Source organism: Hemitrygon akajei, chromosome 3, assembly GCF_048418815.1.
Source record: "Hemitrygon akajei chromosome 3, sHemAka1.3, whole genome shotgun sequence".
Lineage (NCBI taxonomy): Eukaryota > Metazoa > Chordata > Chondrichthyes > Myliobatiformes > Dasyatidae > Hemitrygon > Hemitrygon akajei.
Window position 1 is genome coordinate 133,946,271 of NC_133126.1, and position 23,099 is coordinate 133,969,369.

Consider the following 23,099-nt stretch of genomic DNA (forward strand, 5'->3'; position numbering starts at 1 on the left):
CTCAGACCATACCTGAAACAGATCTATATTGCGCTGTATTCTTTGCCAGCCTTCTACACTGTCCACAATTCCACCAATCTTGGTATAATTCACAAAAACTTAACAAGCCACCCATCTACATTTTCATCCATGTCATTTATATGCATCACAAACAGCAGAAGTCCCAGAACAGATCTATGTGTAACACCACTAATTACAAATCTCCAACTTAGATAAGTGCCTTCAACCACTACCCTCTGTCTTTTATGCACAAGCCAGTTCTGAATCCAAACAGCCAATTTGCTGTGGATCCCATGCATCTTGGTCTTCTGGATTTGCCTCCTATGAGGGACTTTGTTAAATGCCTCACTAAAATCCATTTTTACAATATCCACTGACCTACCCTCATCAACCTCTTGTCAACTTGTCAAAACATTCAATCAAGTTGGTAAGGCACGGCCTGTTCAACACAAAGCCCTCACAAACAAGAGAAACTCTGCAGATGCTGGAAATCTAAACAACTCACACAAAATGCTGGAGGAACTCAGCAGGCCAGACAGCATCTATGGAAAAAAGTATGGTCGATGTGTCAGGGCGAGACCCTTCAGTAGGATTGGAGAGAAAAAGATGAGTAAAGTTAAAAGGTGGTGGGGCGGGACGGAGAAACACCAGGCGATAAGTGAAACTGGGAGTGGGAGGGGTGAAATAAAGAGCTGGGAAGTTGATTGCTGAAAGAGATACAGGGTTTGGAGAAGAGGGAATCTATTAGGAGAGGACAGAAGGCCATGGAAGAAAGAAAAGGGAGGAGGAGGGGAGGAGCACCAGAGGGAGGCAATGGGCAGGCAAGGTGATAAGGTGAGAGTGGGAAAAGGGGATGGGGAATGATGAGGGCAGGGGGCATTACCGGAAGTTTGAGAAATCAATGTTCATGGCATCAGGTTGGGGGCTACCCAGACGGAATACAAGGTGATGTTCCTCCAACCTGAGTGTGTTCTCATCACAAAAGTAGGGGAGGCCATGTATTGACGTATGGGAATGGGAAGTGAAATTAAAATGGGTGGCCACTGGGAGATCCAGCTTTCTCTGGAGGATGGAACATAGGTGCTCAGCGAAGTGGTCTCCCAATCTATGTTGGGTCTCACCGATCTACGGGAAGCCACACCGGGAGCACAGGACACAGTATATGACCCCAACTGACTCACAGGTGAAGTGTCAGCTCACCTAGGAGGACTGTTTGGGGCCTGAGTGGCAGTGAGACAGGAAATGTAAGGAAGATATAGCACTTGTTCTGCTTAGGAGGATAAGTGCCTGGGGGGGAGATCAGTGGATCAATAGACAAGGGAGTCATGTAGGGAGCGATTCCTGCAGAAAGTGGGGGGAGGGAGGGAGGGAAAGATGTGCTTGGGCGGTGGGATCCCATTGGAGTTGGCGGAAATAGTGCAGAATTATGCACTGGACACAGAGGCTGGTGGGGTGGTAGCTGAAGCCGTGCTGGCTTTCCCTTATTAGGTCATGGGTTTCCAAGTGCTCTGTATCCTATTCCTGAGAATTTTCTCTAACAATTTTCATACAGCTGGCGTGATACTCATTGGTCTATAGTTCCTGGAATTTCCCCTTGTTTCCTTTTTAAATGGAAATACAATATTAGTCACTCAGCAGTCCTCCGGGACCTCGCCTGTGCCTAGAGAGAACACAAAAATACTGGTTGAGGCCCCAGCAATCTTACTCTTGCCTCCACCAATAACCTGCAGTAAATCCCATTGGGCCCTGGAGACTTATCCAGCTTAATACTCCTTAGGAGATCCAACTCTTCTTGCCCTAACTCTAACTCTAAATGCCCTAACATATTTATATACGCGGCACTGATCTGGCCTTCCATATGCTCTTCCTGATAAATACTGAAGCAAAGTACTCATTAAGTGTCTTACTCACAAGCAAATGTTCTGCCCTTTATCCTTGAGCGGTCCTACCCTCTCCCGAGTTATCCTGTTGTGCTTGATTTTTATATGAAATGCCTTAGGATTCACCTTAATCCTACTTACCAAAGGCATTTTACGGCGCCTCCTGGCTTTCCTAATTCCCTTCTTTAGTTCTTTTCGGGCTTCTTTATGCACGTCACGTAAGTGACAAGTGAGGAAGTGAAACGGTGGGTTAACAGATGAAACAATGGTTTATGGAGTTGTGAATGATGTAGAAGATTGATGTAGGTAACAGTGAGACATTGACAGGATGCAGAACTGGTCTGAGAATTAGCTGACAATTCAACCTGGGGAAGTGTGAAGTCATTCACTTTGGAACATCAAATCTGAAGAAAGAATATAGGGTTAATGACATAATTCTTAGCACTGTAGAGGAACAGAGGGAGCTGGGGGTCCACATCCATATATCCCTCAAAGTTCCCACATAAATTGATAGGGGGGGTTAAAACGGCATATGGTATGCTGGCTTTCATTAGTCAGAAGTGTGAGTTCAAGAGCCATGAGGTAATGTTGCAGCTCTATAAAACCCTTTAAATATTGTGTTCAGTTCTAGCCACATTGTTGTAGAAGCTTTAGAGAGAGAGTGCAGAGGAGATTTACCAGCATGCTGTTAGATCAGAGGGCATGGATTTGAGGATAGGTAGAGAGCTAGAATTTTTCTCTTTGGAGTGAAGGAGGATGAGAGGCAACTTAATAAAGTTGTACAAGACGATAAGTGGCATAGATTGAATGGATGGCTTGAGACTTTTTCACAGGGAAAACATGGCTAACACTGTACATGGGACACAATTTTAAGGTGATTGTAAGAATATATAGGGGATATCACAGTTATGTTCTTTTCACCCTGCCAGATATAGTGGTAAATGTAGATACAGAAGGGCAGTTTAGAAACTCTTTAGATAGTCACATGGGTATTAGAAAAATGGAGTGCCATGTAGGTGGGAAGTGTTAGATTGATCATAAAGTAGGTTGAAAGTTTGGTACAACATTGTGGGGCTGATTTGGCTTGTACTGTGCTATAAGGCTGTATGTTCAGTGTTATAAGCATGCAGGAGAAGATGAGCTTGCGTTGAGTTTAGTTCCGGTTGTTTACTTGACCCTATACACTGACGACAAAATGTGGATTCTGCTATTCGTTTCCCTCTCTTTTGCATCATTTGAAGCATTTCCTTTATTCCCAGGTATCCTTTTAATGATGACCATTTGTGACCAAGTAAATGTCTATGAATTTCTGCCTTCACAAAGACGAACGGATCTCTGCCATTATTTTGAAAATTATCAAGATCAAGCCTGTACAGTGGGTGCTTACCATCCACTGATGTTTGAGAAAAACCTGGTGAAACGTATAAACCAGGGTTCAGATAGGGACATCTATCTTCAAGGAAAAGTCACCCTTCCAGGATTTGGAACATTCCGGTGTCCTAATTCCAAATAAATACAGCATCGCCAACTATGAACACTTGGGGTTATTGTTCTGAATTTTACATAATATAAAATCAAATTTACTATTGATCTTTGATTTTAACTTTAGTAAATAGTTTTTGAAGATAATGATTACTCATTAATCATATGTATTTCTACCTGTTGGTAACCTAACAATGGTTTGTCTGTACTTTGTAAAATATTTTTAGTTTTATAAGTTTATAGTGTTTTTAATATTTTTGAAGTATCATTCTGTGCAATTTTATCTGGTCTTGTTTTAATACAATAGTTGGCATGTACAGATTGAGATGACTAGTTGGCCACTGGAGAAAGTGGAGAGATCTCATATCAAGTAGGTACATCTTAGGGCTGGGAGAAACACAACTAGCTTAAAAGAAATTATTAAAGAAAATATTTTTGAAAAGTTAGCATTCATTGTTGGAATCCGTGGTATAGGTATGTCATGGGTTACATTTGCACTTTGTTGCCAGTGCTCCTACTGAAATATGTTTGATTGTTAAATCTCTCTCTTATGAAAAAAATCGTGACGGTGATTTTCCTGTACTGCATTCACTTTCAGCAACTGCAGCGGAGGTATGGAATGATGTGTGTGAACCACAGGCTCGATGTCATTAAGTTTTTCACATCGCCTACCTTGCTGCAGATACTAAAGTCATTATGTCTTTGATTTCATGAATGTTGCTACTGATTTTGAACTTGATTGTAATGTATTAAAACTTAAATAAATTTCTAAAGATTATAACTGGCCTGATCAATTATAATTCAATACTGTGAAATAACAGGATGTGAAATATAATCTCGGGGTACTTTAGTTGAAATTTATGAAGTATAAATTCATCTCAACTTGTACCAAATGACCTTAAGCTCACAGAACATAAATGGTCAGAGATGAATAAGGAAAAGTGGGGATATTTTTCATGTTGAAAAGTGTAAACAGATCTGATCAGGACTATTAGCTGATTGCTAAGATGCAGATGGAAATGTTGCTGATTTTTGCAGGTCGTTTTGCAGTACAGCAGTGGACAGATTAAAGGCTGAACAGCTGCACTGAGAGGATGCCCCAGTGAAGTAATTGAATTCTTTTACTTGCTAGAACATTCACAAAGATGAGTAGCACACTGGAGGATTTAACATGTTGCCAGGTTTTCATTTATTTCAAGGAGATTTCCAGAATGATTTCACAAAACACATGTTCTCTCACGTAAAATAGAAATATACCGGAAGCTGAAGCAGCCAGCAAAATTCAGTAGTGGCATCAGCCCACTTGAAAATGAGATGTTTACACCCTACAAACAAATTGTCGGCATTGTTTGGGAGTAGATGAGACTTGAGCACTGATTGCTACAGTACCTCTGACATGTTAATGCCCAGAAACATAAAGCTGTTCACGCTTGCCACCACTGACCCCTTAATAAGGACTGGTGTCTGCTTTGAATTCTCCTTCCTAAAGTGCACAATCAATTCCTTGGAGTCGCTGAGTGTCAGGTTGTTTTGGTGACTCCACCCAACTAGCCAAGCTCTCACTCCTCTACCCCTCCTCTTTGCCACCTCAGGTGTTACCAACATTGGCAACATCTGGGAGTTTATCGATTGCTTTTGAGCTGCACCTACCGACACAATCATTAATGTTGGAGGATAGAGCAGTACGCTAAATATACATCCTTGAGCTATGACTGTCTTGATAATGAGAAAGACTTATTATTACCTTTCTGCACAATGGTCTCCTGATAAGGAAATGGATGGTTGAGGTGCAGAAGGAGGCTTGCTGATTAATACTGAGGGGCTGCTGAGGAATGCTGAACTGTAATCAATAATCAGTAGCCTATTCCATGTTTTGCTGCTGTCTAGGTATTGTTCTTAGTTTATAATTGTCGCGTGTACCCAGATTCATTGAAAAGCTTATCTGGCATATTGAATTGTTACACGTGCATTGAGGTAAAATAAGGTTAATAAAGTGTAAAGGTTACTGAAAAAGTGCAGTGCAGGTAAACAATAAAGTACAAGATCATAACAAGGTGGATTGACAGTTTAAGAGTCCACCTTATCATACAAGGGCCTGATAGCAATAGATTAGAAGCTGTCCTTGAGCCTGGAGGTAAGTGCTTTTTGGCTTTTGTGTTTTCTGCCTGTTGGGAGAGAGGAGGGGAGAGAATGTCCAGGATGGCCATCACTGAATCATGGCTGAAGGATGGTTGTAGTTGGGAACTGAATGTCCAAGGTTACGTGTTATATCAGAGGGGTAGGAAGTTAGGCAGAGGGGGTAGTCTGGCTCTACTGGTAAAGAATGGCATCAAATCAGTAGAAAGATGTGACATAGGATCAGAAGATGTTGAATTGCTGGGGATTGAGTTAAGAAATTGTAAGGGTAAAAGGACGTTGATGGCAGTTATATACAGCCTCCCAACAGTGGCTGGGAGGTGGACCACAGGTTACACCAGGAAATAGAAAAAGGCGAGTCAAAGGGGCAATGTTATGGTAGTCGTGGGAGCTTTTAACATGCAGGTCATTTGGGAAAAAGGTTGGTAATGGATCTCAACATAGTGAGTTTGTTGAATGTCTAAGAGGTAGTTTTTTTAGAGCAGTTTGGTGTTGAACCTTGTAGAGGATCAGCTATACTTGATTGGGTGTTGTGTACTGAACTGGAGGTGATTAAGGAGCTTAAAGTAAACGAACCCTTAGGAACCAGTGAGCAGAATATGATTGTGTTCAACTTGAAATTTGATAGGGAGAAAGTAAAGTCTGTCGTAGCAGTATTTCAGTGGAGTAAGGGAAATTACAGTGGTATAAGAGAGGAGTTAGCCAAAGTAAATTGGAAGGAGCTAATGGCAGAGATGTCAGCAGAGCAGAAATAGTTTGCGTTTCGGAGAAAAATGAGGAAGGTGCAGGACGTGTATTCCAAAATTGAAGAAATACTCAAATGGTAAAATAGTACAACTGTGATTGACGGGAAGTCAAAGCTATTGTAAAAGCAGAAGAAAGGGCATACAACAAAGCAAAAATTAGTAGGAAGGTAGAAGATTGGGATGCTTTTAAAAACTGACAGAGAACAAAAAGAATCATTAGAAGGGAACAGATGAAATATGAAAGCAAACTAGCAAAAAATATCAAGGTGGATAGTAGAAGTTTTTTCTAGTATGTTAAATATAATGAATATAATGTTATATAGAAATGAGAGTGGATATAGGGTCGCTGGAAAATGAGGCAGGAGAAATAATAATGGGACAAGGAGATTGCTAAATGAGTGTTTTGTGTTAGTCTTCGCTCTGGAAGAAACAAGCGGTATGCCTGATTTTGTAGTGTGTGAAGGAAGAGAAGTGGGTGCAGTTACTGTTACAAGGGAGAAGGTGCTCAAAAAGCTGAAAGACCTGAAGGTACATAAGTCATCTGGACCAGAGGAACTGCACCCTAGGGTTCTTCAAGAGGTAGCATTAGAGAAAGTGGTGGCATTAGAAATGATCTTTCAAAAATCATTGGACTCTGGCATGGTGCCAGAGGACTGGAAACTTGCAAACATTACTCCATTCTTTAAGAAAGGAGGAAGGCAGCAGAAGGGAAATTGTAGACCAGCTAGGTGTTCCACAGGGGTCGGTGTTGCGACCACTTCCTTTTATGCTGTACATAAATGATTTAGATGATGGAATAGATGGCTTTTCTGCCACGTCTGCAGATGATATGAAGGTAGGTGGGGAGGCAGATAGTGTTGAGGAGACAGGTAGGATGCAGAAGGACTTAGACAGATTAGGAGAATGGGCAAGAAAGTGGCAAATACCATGTTGGAAAATGCATGGTCATGCACTTTGGTAGTAGAAATACGTAAACGTGTGGACTATTTTCTAAACGGGGAGAAAATCCAGGAATTTGAGATGCAGAGGAATTTGGGAGCCCTAGTGCGGAACACCCTGAAGGTTAATTTGTAGTTTGAGTCAGTGCTGAGCAAGGCAAATGCCATGTCAGCATTCATTTCAAGAGGTCCAGAATACAAAGGCAGGGATGTGATGCCGAGGCTTTATAAGGCACTGGTGAGGCCTCACCTTGGGTATTGTGAACAGTTTTGTGCCCCTCATCTTAGAAAAGATGTGCTGGCATTGGAGAGGATCCAGAGGAGATTCACAAGGATGATTCCAGGAATGAAAGGGTTATCATACAGGGAATGTTTGATGCCTCCGGGTCTGTACTTGCTGGAATTCAGAAGGATGGGGGTGGGAAATCTCACTGAAACCTTTCAAATGTTGAAAGGCCTAGACAGAGTAGATGTGGAAAGGATGTTTCCCATGGTGGAAGAGTCGAGGACAAGAGAGCACAGCTTCGGGATAGAGGGGAGCCATTTCAAAACAGAGATGTGGAGAAATTTCCAAGGGTGCTGCATTTGTGAAATTTGTTGTCACATGCAGCCGTGGAGGCCAAGTCGTTGGGTGTATTTAAGGCAGAGATTGATATGTTCTTAATTGGACATGGCATCAAAGGTTACGGGGAGAAGGCACAAACTAACGGAGATGGGAGTAGACTCTCACATGGTGGATTGGATAGTGGACTACTTGACAGATAGACCTCAGTATGTGCGGTTGGGAGACTGTAGGTCTGACACAGTGGTCAGCAGCACAGGAGCGCCACAGGGAACCGTACTCTCTCCGGTCCTGTTCACCCTGTACACATCTGACTTCCAATATAACTCGGAGTCCTGCCATGTGCAGAAGTTCGCTGATGACACGGCCATAGTGGGGTGTGTCAGGAATGGACAGGAGGAGGAGTATAGGAAACTGATACAGGACTTTGTGATATGGTGCAACTCAAACTACCTGCGTCTCAATGTCACCAAGACCAAGGAGATGGTGGTGGACTTTAGGAGATCTAGGCCTCATATGGAGCCAGTGATCATTAATGGAGAATGTGTGGAGCAGGTTAAGACCTACAAGTATCTGGGAGTACAGTTGGACGAGAAGCTAGACTGGACTGCCAACACAGATGCCTTGTGCAGGAAGGCACAGAGTCGACTGTACTTCCTTAGAAGGTTGGCGTCATTCAATGTCTGCAGTGAGATGCTGATGATGTTCTATAGGTCAGTTGTTGAGAGCGCCCTCTTCTTTGTGGTGGCGTGTTGGGGAGGAAGCATTAAGAAGAAGGACGCCTCACGTCTTAATAAGCTGATAAGGAAGGCGGGCTCTGTCGTGGGCAAAGTACTGGAGAGTTTAACATCGGTAGCTGAGCGAAGGGCGCTGAGTAGGCTACGGTCAATTATGGAAAACCCTGAACATCCTCTACATAGCACCATCCAGAGACAGAGAAGCAGTTTCAGCGACAGGTTACTGTCGATGCAATGCTCCTCAGACAGGATGAAGAGGTCAATACTCCCCAATGCCATTAGGCTTTACAATTCAACTGCCAGGACTTAAGAACTTTTTTTTTTTTTTTTTAAAGCTATTATTAATGCTTTTTGAGTTAGTGATTTAGATGCATATCATATTATTACTGAGTTAAGTATTGTATGTAAGGAGTTTTTGCTACAACAAGTGTATGGGACATTGGAAAAAATGTTGAATTTCCCCATGGGGATGAATAAAGTATCTATCTATCTATCTATCTATCTATCTAGGAACTGGGGTTGAGGAGGAGATAGAGATAAAGGATCAACCATGATTGAATGATGGAGCAGATTCGATGGGCCAGATGGCCAAAATCTGCTCCAATGTCTTATGGTCTTTGATTATGCTGCCCGCCTTGCTGACATAGTGTGAAATATAGACAGAGTCCATAGAAAGGAGGTTGATTACTGTGATGTGCTGAACTGCACCCTCAACTTTCCGCAGATTCTTGAGGTCATGTGTGGAGCAGCTGTCATACCAAGCCATTATGAACCCAGATAGAATGCTTTCTATCGTGAACCAATAAAAGTTGGTAAGATTGAACAGGAACATGCTAAATTTCTTCTGGTTCCTGAGAAAATTGAGACATTTGTGAGCTTTCTTGGCGATCGCATCAACATAGCTGGACCAAGTGATGTTCGCTCTGAGGAACTTGAAGCTCACTGTCTCAACACCATTGATGTTCAACTTCAGTTTATTGTCATTCAACAGTACACATGTTTGACACCAAATGAAACAATGTTCCTCTGGACCAAGGTGCACAACTCAGTAGTATAACACACGCACATGCACATGCACACACACACACAGGCATGCACACACACGCACAGGCATACACACATACACACTCAAATATTATCACAAACAAATTAACAAATGGTAAGATGCATTTACGACACAAATTAAAAAGTAAACAGTATAATTCTACTGGCTCTTCATATGTGATGAGACCTGGGTGGTGGCAGAGAGTTCAGTAGTCTTAGAGCCCGGGAGAAGAAGCTATTTCCTAACAGTTTTGAACTTGTTCTAATGCTACGGTACTTCCTGCCTGATAGTAGGGGGGGTCAAAGAGATGTGGAAAGGAGCATAAGCAACCCCCCCCCCCGAAGTCGAAGACGAGCTTGTTTGTTGATCTTAAGGGAAATGTCACGTCACAATGTTATCTCCTTCCTGCACTCCATAACTCATTGTTATCCGAGAAATTGCTCGCCACAGTGGTATCATCTGCAAACGTGTTGATAGGATTTGAGCAGAATCATTGTACAGTGAGTATAGTAGAGACCTAAGTTCCCAGACTTGTAGAGCATCAATGCTTAAAACAATCATGGAAGAGGTGTGGTTCCCTGTCCTTAATCATTGCAGTTTGTTGGTCAGATTCAGCTGCAGAGGGAGGGAGGCATTGGCTCCCAGTGACCAGAGTTTGGTTATGTGTTTAATTGAAACGATTGTATTGATAGCAGAACTGCAGTCAAAAAACAATAATCTGACATGAGTGTCTTTACTGTCCAGTTGCTCCAGGGGTGAGTGTAGGGCCAAGAAAATAATGTCCGTCAGGGATAGGCTTGTTGTTGTCGGGTAAGCTGAAGTTGATGAGTGTCATGACTGGCTTCTCAAAGCACTTCATATCGGTAGATGACAGAGCCACTGGGAAGTAATCATTAACACACTGGGATAATTTTTTGGTAGTGGTCTTATTAAAGTAGAAGGGAACCACAGTCTGTAGCAGGGAGAGGTTAGGAATGTCTGCCATTACCTATGCCAGCTGATCCACGCAGATCTAAAGACATTGCCAGGGTCACTATCCAGGCCTGATGCTTTCTGCAGGTTCACCCTCCAGAAAACTGATCTTATGGCCCCAGTGGAGAAGGCAGATTCAGGTGAGACATAGCCTCAAGATTCGGGGGAGTAGATTTAGGATAGAGATGAGGAGGAACTGCTTTTCCCAGACAGTGATGAATTTGTGGAATTCTCCGCCCAGTGAAAGCTCCCTCAGTAAGTATACTTAAGACAAGGTTGGATAGATATTTGTATAGTAGGGGAATTAAGGGTTATGGGGAAAAGGCAGATAGGTGGAAATGAGTCCATGACCAGATCAGCCATGATCTTATTGAATGGTGGAGCAGGCTCAATGGGACAGATGGCCGACTCCTGCTCCTATTTCTTATGTTCACTGGAGAACGTCAGGGTGAGTGGTGACATATCAGTTCCCTTATGTTCCAAAGGTGCATAAGATGTGCTACACACACCAGGAAGCATGTGCTATTGCCGGTGATGCTGCCTGACATTGTTTGCTAACACATTTTACTGTGTAGCCCTACTACAACTGACAGCCAGAGCTCCAAAGCAGAGTGAAGAGCCAGTGGGATTGAGCCACTGTAGACCCATTGTGGCTGTAGGCAAAGTGCAGCCTGCCCAGGTCCTTGCTTAGGCAGGAGTTAATTTTGGCCAAGACCATCTTCTGAAAGCACTTGGTCACGGTAAGTGCCTGTGCTACTAGGCGATGGTCATTGAGACACCTTGCCATGCTCTGCTTGACCACTAGTACTCTTTGTGCTTTTTTGAAGCAGGTGGGAATCTCAGATTACAATAGCGAGAGGTTGAAGCTGTCCTGCAAAACTCCAGTCAGTTGGTCAGCACGAGTTTTCGGTACCCAGCCAGGTACACCATTAGGGCCTGATGTCTTGTGAGGGCTCACCATCCTAAAGAATGTCCTGACAGACAGAGATCACAGGGTTGCCAGATGCTGTGGAAATTTACATAGGCATAGTGTTGTTCTCACTTTCAGAACATAAATAAAAGGCGTTGAGCTCATTGGAGAGTGAAGCAGCACTGCTGTTGTTGATTTTAGCTGTTGCCTAATAGGAAGTAATGGCAGGCACACCCTGCCACAGCTTTCGTACGACAGATTCTATCTCTCAACTTCACATGGAATTGGCTTTTCGCTCACACATTAGCCTTCTGTAGATCATACAAAGGTATCTTGTAGGACCCTGGGTTGCTCATCTTGAACACTTCACATCTAGCTCTCAGCAAAGTTTGACTCTCTTGGTTCACTCAGGGCTTCTAACTTGGGAAAACTCTTTATGTTCTCAAAGGCGCACACTCATCCACAAAGTAGGTGAGGACTGTGGCATATTCTTTCAGATCTGAAGATGGATCCCAGAATATAGTCCATGTAGTGGCCAATCCTAACCAAACCACTGCTGGCAACCCCAACGGATTTGATATACTTGTATGATGTGCCCTCAGCTCTAATAATGATTGTTCCAAAAGTCGAGTGTATGTATTCGATCCTTTATTAGCAAGTAGCAAACATACAAGCTTGAAGCGATGAAACTTCAAGACAAAGCTTAAGTGTACCCATGTAAATTAAGTACAATTGAGCATTCAACAAACATGACATCCGTCAGTCCCCCAGCTGCAAACCGCACAGAACAAAGCACGAATATATATAGATAGATAGATAGATAGATACTTTATTCATCCCCATGGGGAAATTCAACTTTTTTCCAATGTCCCATACACTTGTTGTAGCAAAACTAATTACATACAATACTTAACTCAGTAAAAAAAAATGTGATATGCATCTAAATCACCATCTCAAAAAGCATTAATAATAGCTTTAAAAAGTTCTTAAGTCCTGGTGGTAGAATTGTAAAGCCTAATGGCATTGGGGAGTATTGACCTCTTCATCCTGTCTGAGGAGCATTGCATCGATAGTAACCTGTCGCTGAAACTGCTTCTCTGTCTCAGGATGGTGCTATGTAGAGGATGTTGAGAGTTATCCATAATTGACCGTAGCCTACTCAGCGCCCTTCGCTCAGCTACCGATGTTAAACTCTCCAGTACTTTGCCCACGACAGAGCCCGCCTTCCTTACCAGCTTATTAAGACGTGAGGCGTCCCTCTTCTTAATGCTTCCTCCCCAACACGCCACCACAAAGAAGAGGGCGCTCTCCACAACTGACCTATAGAACATCTTCAGCATCTCACTACAGACATTGAATGACGCCAACCTTCTTAGGTTACTCCCATCACTTTTATCACACCCCCACTCGTGAATAGTCTCCATAATAAATGGGCAACACTGAATACAAAGCAGATAGAGTATATATAGATGGCTCCTACAGTCCAGTTCATCAATTCAAGATAGTACTGTGCACCTTGCTTGAACACACCTCCACTGGTGCCGCAGTCCTCAGTCTCTACCGATATGCCAGCAGTAAAAGTACAGCCAGGCGATCGGACTTGCCAAAGTGTGGGTGCAGGATGGCACAGTAAATATTCTTAATGGTGATGTAACAGTGATCTTGCTGTGCGTTTGTTCATTAAATGAAGGGATATTTGTTACAAATCAGGTGCTATTTCTTTAAATGCTAGCCACTTCCTCTCTTCAGTCATGCCTTTCAATGTAGTTTCAGAATCTGATCTATTATCACAGACATATGTCGGGAAATTTGCTGTTTTATGGTAGCTGTGCAGTGTAATGCATTAAAATTACTATACGTTACATAAACATAAATAAATATTGCAAAGGAGAAATAGTGAGAAGGTGTTCATGGACTATTCAGAAATCCAATGGCAGAAGCTGTTTCTAAAACATTGAGTTTGAGTCTTCAGCTCCTGTACCTCCTCTCTGATGGTAGCAATGAGAAGAGGGAATGTCCAGGACACTAAAGTTTCTTCTTGAGGCACCACCTTTTGAGGAGTGTCCTTGATTGTGTGGAGGATTGTGCTCATAATAGAGTTGACTAAGTCTACAACTCTCTGCAGCTTGTTTTGACCCTGTGCATCGGAACCTCCATACTAGACGGTGAAGCGGCCAGCCAGAATGCTCTCCACTGTACAACTATAGAAGTTCACTAGTCATTGGCGACATACCAAATCTCCTCAAGTATCTGATGAAGTAGAGGGACTGGGGTGCCATCTTGCACCAATATGTTCACCCCAAGATAGATGTTAATGCACAGGACCATTAATCTGCTCATTCTATCCACTGATGACTTTACTTTCATGAAGTCTACAGTTAACTCCTTGGTCTTAGTGACAACGTGACGTAAGTTCCCAATTCCTGTACTCATTGCCCACACTGATGAATGCCAGCATGACAAATACCTTCTTTATCACCCTATCTGAAGTCCAGAATCACTTCCTTGGTCTTCCTGATGTTGAGTGCAAGATCAACCAACCAATTTATCTCACTCCTTGTTGCCCTATGATATTCTGCCAGTAATAGTGGATTCATCGGCAAATTTATAGATGTCATTCAAGCTATTCCTAGACTCATAGACATGAGTGTGTAGAGGACACTCATGTCTTTAAGCTGAGGAGCAGTGAGCTAAGGACGCATCCTTGAGTTGCACCTACATTGATAGTCAGAGATGAGGAGATTTTATTTCCAATCTGCACTGACTGTGGTCCCCAATGAGTAAGTCAAGGATCCAGTTGCAGAGGGAGGTACAGAGGCTCAGGTTTTGAAGTTTGTTAATTAGTAATGAGAGGCTGATGATGTTGAGTGCTGAGCGGTAATCGATAAGTATCAGCCCAACTTATATTTTGTTGTTGTCTAGATGGTCCAAGGCTGAGTGGAAGCCAGTGAGATTGTGTCCACTGTAGACCTCTTGTAATAGGCAAATTGCAGTGGGTCCAGGTCCTTCATTATGTCAAAGTTAATTTCACACACTTACCATATCAGACTCCTAGTTTCATAGCTTCCTTCATTTAGATTTTGGAGTGCACACATTTCTTTCAAATTTAATGTCAAATTCTATCGTGTTCTGGTCTTAAGTCCTGGACCAGTGTGCAGCAGGGTTATTAATTAACTCTTTCTAATTGCATTGCACTAGATATAAAATAATCCATTCCCTAATGTATAGATCTATAAATCCATATTGCATATATTCCAGAATTCACCCTCTATGTTACCAACACTAATTGATTATATGTTTATGTAAATTCAAGGCCCTCAGGTTGCTATACTATTCCTGTTACATGCATCTCCAATTTTGTTAATCTTGCTTTGCCCAAAATCATAGCTAACACAATAAGCTGAGCCAATATCCTTTCCAACTATGAAAGGATGTAATCTTTATGAACAGCATTACCCCACCTCCACGCACCTTTTCCCAGTCCTTTTCACAATGTTGAATAAAGTGGAATACTCAGCTTAGGTCACCCTGCGGACATGTCTCTGCAAGTATCAATTTATCATGATGTATTTGTACTATTGCCCTATCTAGTTTTGGATATTTAACTGAATAAGTCATGGCTTATGGACAACCACCACATTAATAAACACTTGAGAGACTGGTTTGATGAATTTGCTAGCTGCAGTGGGGTTTCAGTATCTTTTGCTGGTTGGAAATGAGATATTTCTGCATCAAGTTACTGTCCAACCCAAACTGTAACAATCAGAGGCTGGATTAAGCTGAGCAGAGTTGCAGTACTCTGAATCGGTGAGGCTGGCTGCTTGTCACTCTTGCCACACCAGTTCACTTGCCTACCAATTCTCCGCTCTACTGTTTGCTTTAATTTCTGTTTGACAAACAGCTCTCAGGAACAGAACACTGCTGTAAATTGGGTCTGCCTGTACAGCCTTTAACTTTTTTTTTTAAATACATCTGACCTAATTTGCTCCCAACTTTTGTTTCAGTTGCTATGCCTTCAAGTTACATTTCTGCCTTAGGAAATGACTGCAGTGGGCACAGTCAGAAATTGGAACCAAAATGACACCTTAGGGAGGAGGAGCAACACACTATATTCTGTTTGGGTAGCCTCCAACCTAATGGGATGAATATCGATTTCTCCTTCCAGTACAAACATTTTTCTCTTCCACTTCCCTCTTCTTCTATTCCCCATCTGGCCTCTTATCTCTTCTCACCTGTCAATCACCCCCCCCCCCCTGTGAATCTCCTTCTACTCCTCTTTTTCCTATGGTTCACTCTTCTCTCCCATTAGATTCCTTGCTCTCCAGCTCTTTATCTTTTCTACCCACCTGGCTTCACCTAGCACCTTCTAGCTATCCTCGTTCCCCTCCCACCACCTTTTTATTCTGGAGTCTTTCCCCTTCCTTTCCAGTCCTGAAGAAGGGTCTCGACCTAAAACGTAAACAATTTATTTCTTTCCATAGATGCTGGCAAACCTGCTGAGATACTCCAGCATTCCAATCACAATAATCATACAGAAAATAACTCACCAAATATTACTTCATGAGATATTGAGAGAAGCAAGAAATTGGGGCTAGTGCCATAACTGCAGCTTTTCAGGGAAATGAGAGAGCGAATTTACTCTGCTGAGAATTACCTCAAGCAATAGGATGAACGGTCTCCTTTTATATTATGGGAACAGAGTTTTACTGAGACATTAGATGTTTTGGTTGAGCTTGGATGCAGCAGTGCTAATGCTCTGGGCTCAGTCACATAGTTTTGAGATCTAAGTACTTCATCCACAGCACCATGTGTGTGGGTGAATGGGGTCATACAAGGTATGATGTTATGTGATGGTGAAGTTGTGTGTTGTGAGCCTTTATCAGAACTATTCAAATTAGACTGGTTCTAATCAATGTGAAAAACTTATTTTCTTGTGGGATCGCCATCCAGTCGCTTCACACATTAACTATCCCCCTTAAACACATATAATGTCCCCTCAATAGCATGATGGACTTCCTCAGCAATAGTACTGTCTGTTTTAATCTGTTATTACAGTTTCTTGAACATAATTAGTTACTTTAGTGCAGCAGAACTCAAAAGTATATGCTCTGAAGGTTTGAACGTCAATTCAGAGAGCAGTTCCAAGATGTGCTGTGCTGGGTGCTTAAGGTTATTGTATTTTCGGTAATCTGAAGCTTGTCCCAGTGGATGCATTAGTAAGCAGGACAACTGGGGAGTGAGCAGAAAACACACACAACAGGATGAGGCAGGAGGTCGAGTTGTGAAGAACAGTTGTGAAAAGGAGGAGTTTTCAGAAACAACTCTTTTATTTAAACCTCAATGAGGGTTTCCCCATGGATATGTGGCATCTGGTGTAAGCAGCAGATCAACCTCAGAGCTGGGCAAGAGAACCAATATACATGACAATCAAGGTGATTGAGACAAAGAGTCTGTGGTTGCTTCTGGTGAAGCTGGAAATACTCTTCAACAATGTCTCCAAACACCGATGCTACACCACCAAGAAAGACAGTAACAGTAGCCACATGGATAGAGCACAAAGGAAGTTCTTCTCTTCATTGGACATCATGTGAGTTCCAAAGCAGAGGGGAGAGCCTGTGGGATTGTTTCCACTGTAGACCTGTTGAGGAAATGGGCAAATTGCAGCCTGTCCATCTCCTTAATTAGACAGTAGTTAATTCTAGACAGGGTCATCTTCTCAAAGAACTTCATCATGGTAGGATTGAGTGCTGCTAGGCGCCAGTCATTCAGGCAGCTTACTGTGATCTTCTTAGGCACCAGCACGAGTTCTGCTCTTTTTTTAAAATATTATTTACTTATTAAATTTTAGAAATTACAAAGAATAAATGTAGTGATACAATAGTAAGAAAAATAATATTAACCCTCCCCCCTCCCCTTAACACCCCCCCCCCTTAACCCTTATCTAAAGAAAGAAAAAAAGGAAAGAAGAGAAAGATTGCCTGGATATCGGAGGATCCCCACATGCTCCATGGAGCTCAAAATAATTTTGATATTTATTTTTACTTTCCCCAAATAATATAATTTTATCTTCAAAGGACCTATGTATTTAATCCTATCTTTTGTAAGTATGGGAACCAAATTTTCAAAAATATATCATATTCATTTCTTAGATTATACGTAATTTTTTCAAGTGGAATACAACTATGTATTTCATTATTCCAACAATCCATTGTTAAATATAAATCAGATTTCCAAGTAACTGCGATAACTTTTTCGGCAACTGCCAATGCAATTTTTATAATTTTTTTCTGATACTTATTCTATTTAAGTTTCATTATTGTCCCTTCAATGTCTCCTAATAAAAATAATAATGGACTATGTGGGAGTTGTACTCCAGTTATTTGTTCCAATAAAAGTCTTAAATTTATCCAAAATGGTTGAATTTTAAAGCAAGACCAAGTAGAATGTAAAAAAGTACCAATTTCTTGATTACATCAAAAACATTGGTCAGACATATTTAAATTTAATCTATTTATTTTCTGTGGTGTTATATATAATTGATGTAAAAATTATATTGTATTAATCTAAGTTGAACATTTATTGTATTTCTCATACTATCAGAACATAATCTTGACCAATTTTTTCCATCAATTTTAACATTCAGATCAGATTCCCATTTTTGTCTTGATTTATGAATTCCTAATTTAATTGTCTGTTTTTGAATCAAATTATACATACAAGATGTAATTTTTTAAATTTTTCTGAATTAATATTTCCATTTCACTAGGTTTTGGCATCAACATTGTTTATCCTAGCTTTTCTCGTAAATAGGCTTTTAATTGAAAATAACAGAAAAGAGTGTTATTTGATATTTTATATTTATTTTTTAATTGATCAAACGACATCAATATACCTCCTTCAAAACAGTCACCTATATATTTAATCCCCTTTTGAAAACAATTATGTAAAAGTTTATTATCCATTGTAAAAGGAATAAGCCTATTTTGAATTAAAGTTCTTTTTGCTAATAAAGATTTCTTTATCTGATCGTCCATATTTACCTTATTCCATAAATCAATCAAATGTCTTAATATAGGAGATTCTTTTTTTTTCCTGTATCCATTTGGATTCCCTTTTATATATAAAATCTTCTGGTATATTTTCTCCTATCTTATCTAATTCTATTCTAATCCATGCCGGTTTTTCTTCATCAAAAAAAGACGCAATAAATCTAAGTTGATTTGCTTTATAATAATTCTTAAAATTTGGAAGTTGTAACCCTCCTAAATCAAATTTACATGTCAATTTTTCCAATGATATTCTTGACATCTTTCCTTTCCAAAGAAATTTCCTTACATATTTATTCAGTTCTTGAAAAAACTTCTGAGGTAATTGTATTGGTAAAGTTTGAAATAAATATTGCAATCTAGGAAATATATTCATTTTTACAGCATTAACTCTACCTATTAATGTTATTGGTAACATCATCCATTTATCAAGATCCTCTTTTTTTTAATAATGGCCAATAATTTTGTTTATATAATTTTTTTACATCATTATCAACTCTAATACCTAAATATTTTATCCCATTTATTGACCATCGAAATTGAGTTGCTAATCGACATTGATTATAATTTCCTTTGGTAAGGGGTAAAATTTCACTTTTATCCCAATTTACTTTATAGCCTGATACTTTCCCATATTCTTCCAATCTAAAAGATAATTTTTGCAAAGATTGCAATGGGTTTGTTAAATAAATCAAAACATCATCAGCAAATAAATTAATCTTATATTCTTCTTGATTAACTCTAAAGCCCCCAATATCTGAATCTGTTCTAATTAATTCAGCTAATGGTTCTATTGCCAATACAAATAAAGCAGGTGATAATGGGCAGCCTTGTCTAGTTGACCTCGTTAAGCAAAATGGTGTTGAAATCTGACCATTTGTAACTACTTTAGCTTGAGGATTAGTATTTAAAATTTTAATCCATTGTATAAAAGATTTTCCTAACTCATATTTTTCCAATACCTTAAATAAAAAATCCCATTCCAATCTATCAAATGCTTTTTCTGCATCCAAAGCAACTGCCACACTCATTTCCTCTCTTTTTTGTGCCAAAGGAATTATACTAAGTAACCGGGTTATATTATCCATTGATTGTCTATTTTTAATAAAACCTGCTTGGTCCATATGTATTAATTTTGGTAAATATTTAGATATTCTATTAGATAAAATTTTTTCTAGTATTTTATAATCTGTATTCAACAAAGAAATAGGCCTATATGATGTTGGTTTTAAAGGACCTCTATCTTTTTTTGGCAATACAGTTATGATCACTGTTAAAAAAGATTGTGGGAGTTTATGCATTCTTTCCACTTGGTATATTAATTCCATAAAAGGAGGAATTAATAAATCTTTAAATTTTTTATAAAACTCAGGAGGAAAACCATCTTCTCCTGGGGATTTATTACTCTGAAGTGATCCTAAAGCTTCTTCAACCTCTTTTAATGTAAAGGGCATATCTAATCCTTTCTGTTCTTCCAAATTTAATTTTGGAAGGGTTATTTGTGATAAAAATTTATCTATCTCAGCAATCTTATTTTTTTTATTCTGATTGATATAGTTCAGTGTAAAATTTTTTAAAAGTTTCATTAATTTCTAAAGGCTTATAAGTAACCTTATTTACACTTGTTCTAATTGCATTTATTGTTTTAGAAACCTGTTCTGTTTTCAACTGCCAAGCAAGAATTTTATGTGATCTTTCACCTAATTCATAATATTTCTGTTTAGTTCTCATAATTACTTTTTCTGTACGATATGTCTGGAGCGTATTATATTGTAGTTTTTTATTAACAAGTTGTCTTCGTTTTTCTTCTGTCATATATCTTTGAGATTCTTTTTCTAACTTTATATCTTTTACCAATTGATCTATTTCTGCTGCGTATTCCTTCTTAATTTTAGATGTATAACTTATAATCTGACCCCTTAAATATGCTTTCATCGCTTCCCGTGATACAATTTTATCCTCAACTGAATGTAGATTTGTATCCAAAAAAAAATTGAATTTGTTTTTTCATAAAATCACAAAAATCTTGACGTTTTAATAGAATTGAATTAAATCTCCATCTATAGATCTATTCCTCCTTATCCATCATTATCATTGTCATTATCAAGGGGGAATGATCTGACAGTATTCTTGCTTTATATTCCACACTTTTCACTCTATCTTGAATATTTTTTGATAATAAAAAAATCAATCCTTGAGTAAGTTTTATGTCTATTTGAATAAAATGAATAATCTCTTTCTCTTGGATTAATTTTTCTCCATATATCAATCAGGTTTAAATCTTTCATTAATGATAAAGTTAGTTTTGTTACTTTTGATTTTGTAACAACTTTAGTTGACCGATCCAAGACTGGATCCAAACAAAAATTAAAATCTCCACCTATTAATATTTTATCATGTGCATCAGCCAATTTCAAAAAAACTTCTTGTATGAATTTTGCATCATTTTCATTTGGTGCATAAATGTTCATAAAAGTCCATAATTCTGAAAAAATTTGACAATGTATAATCACATATCTCCCCCCAGAATCAATTATTACATTTTGTATTTTAATTGGCAAAGATTTATTAACCAAAATTGCAACTCCTCTCGATTTTGAATTAAATGAAGCTGCAATGACATTTCCAACCCAATCTCTCTTTAATTTCTTATGTTCTATTTCTGTTAAATGTGTTTCTTGTAAAAAAGCTATATCTCCTTTCATTTTCTTAATATATGTTAAAACTCTTTTTCTTTTCACAGGTCCATTAATTCCATTAACATTAAAACTTAATAAATTAAGTAAATTAATTATTCATAGTACCTTGGGAACTCTTTAAAATTTTCCATGTTGCTATGAGTCTCTCCCCAACCATCCAGGCAAAAAAGAAGGAAAATAGAAGAAAGATAACTAATATATAAGAAAAAAAAACAAAATACCCCCCCACTAATGTTGCGAATAAAAAGAACACAACATTACCGCCCCCCATTTTACGGGTCATGGCAATCGCCATGATTGTACACGTGAAACTCGCAGCCATCGATCAGGAGCTCCTCCAGCTCCCCCGCAAAAAAAAAGAAAATATATTAGTGAAGAAAAAAAAGAAAATAATTAATGTATCTACTCCCAATTAATACTCCTCGACTATTTTTTCCTTATAAATGTCCATCAAGTCCAACCTTGTTTCAGTCTTCATCATTAGTCCATTTCATTTCTATAATTCTTTACTCCTCTTCATGTACATCAGGTAATTCTTGTACAAATTTCTCCGCTTTCCGGTAGTCAATGAAAAAACTTCATTCTCCATTATCCAGGAAAATTATCAATTTTGCTGGGTAGCTCAATAAAAATTTATAGCCCTTTTCCCATAAAGATTTTTTCACTGGATTAAATTCCTTCCGCCTCTTCAGAAGATCGTAACTTATGTCTGGATAAAAAAAACTCTTTTCCCTTCTATTATCAATGGCCCATTTCTCTTTTTAGCACCTTGAGTAGCTGCCTTCAAGATCATTTCTTTATCTTGGTACCTTAAGCATTTTATCAAAATTGATCTTGGATTTTGATCTTGTTGAGATCTCGGTCTTAAAGCTCTGTGTGCTCTTTCAATTTCAATTACTTGACTTCCTGCTTTCATTTCTAAAATTTTCGGAATCCATTCTTGAAAGAATTTTATTGGATTTTCTCCCTCTGTACCTTCCATAAGACCAACAATTTTAATATTATTTCGTCTACTAGAGTTCTCAAGCGCATCCATTTTTTCCAACATCCGTTTTCTTTCTGTTGTCCAGGCAAGATTATTGTTTTCTATCTTGTCTATTCTTTCAGTGTTTTCTTCCACTTTTACTTCCATCTCTTTAACTTTATTATCCATCTTCTTTTGTTTTTCCACCACATTATCGAGTGTATTCTGCATCCTTCTTATATCTGTTCTTATAGCTTTTAATTCATTCGTCATATCTGTTCTTGTAGCTTTTAATTCATTCATCATATATATCAGGATATCTTTTATGTCTCCTTTAATCTCTTCCTTCTTTTCCTCTTCTTCTTCCTCTGAATTTCCCAAAGAGTCTGTTTCTACTTCCGATCCACATCCAATTTCACTTCCAGCCGTAGTTGGGATTTGTAGTTTTGTTGATATCTGTTCATACATACTTTCGCGCATGTGTTGTTCCTGCCGTTTCTTCTTAGAGACCGCCGACATTGCTGCAACTTCCTTTCCCGCATCATCAGAAGTGCCATGCACTTCGCCGGGAGGAGATCCAACTTGAGTCCGATGCTTCGCCGAGACGGTTAGGCCTTTTTCCCCACCGATTTGCGCAGTCTTCGAAGTAGTAGATTTCTTCTGTTTCAGTTTAGGAGCCATATCAAAAGATAATCCTGAGTTGCTTATAAATAGTTTCTAATTGATATTTGTTAACTCTTCTTCATTTAAACCCTATTTCATTACCTTTTACGAGGGAGCTGGATTCCCAACGTCTCGACCCTACGTCATCACGTGACGCCCCCCGAGTTCTGCTCTTTTGAAGCAGGTGGGAATCTCAGATTAGAATAGTGAGGGTTGAAGATGTCCTTGAACACTCCAGCCAGTTGGCCAGCACGGGTTTTCTGTACTCAGCCAGGTACACCGTTAGGGCCTGATATCTTCTTGAAGTCTCACCACCTTG

General features: G+C 39.5%; 1 protein-coding gene across 3 annotated transcripts in view; it reads left to right on the forward strand.

Moving 5' to 3' along the window:
• The window catches only part of LOC140725415 (beta-galactoside alpha-2,6-sialyltransferase 1-like), a 40,673-nt gene extending 36,530 nt beyond the window's left edge, over positions 1 to 4,143 (forward strand). For all 3 annotated transcript variants that reach the window (XM_073040849.1, XM_073040850.1, XM_073040848.1), the window contains one exon: positions 3,140 to 4,143. In XM_073040849.1, coding sequence (XP_072896950.1) covers positions 3,140 to 3,393 — 254 coding nt within the window. In that variant the 3' untranslated portion in view covers positions 3,394 to 4,143. The remainder of the gene's footprint in view (positions 1 to 3,139) is intronic.
• Positions 4,144 to 23,099: the final 18,956 nt, after the last annotated feature.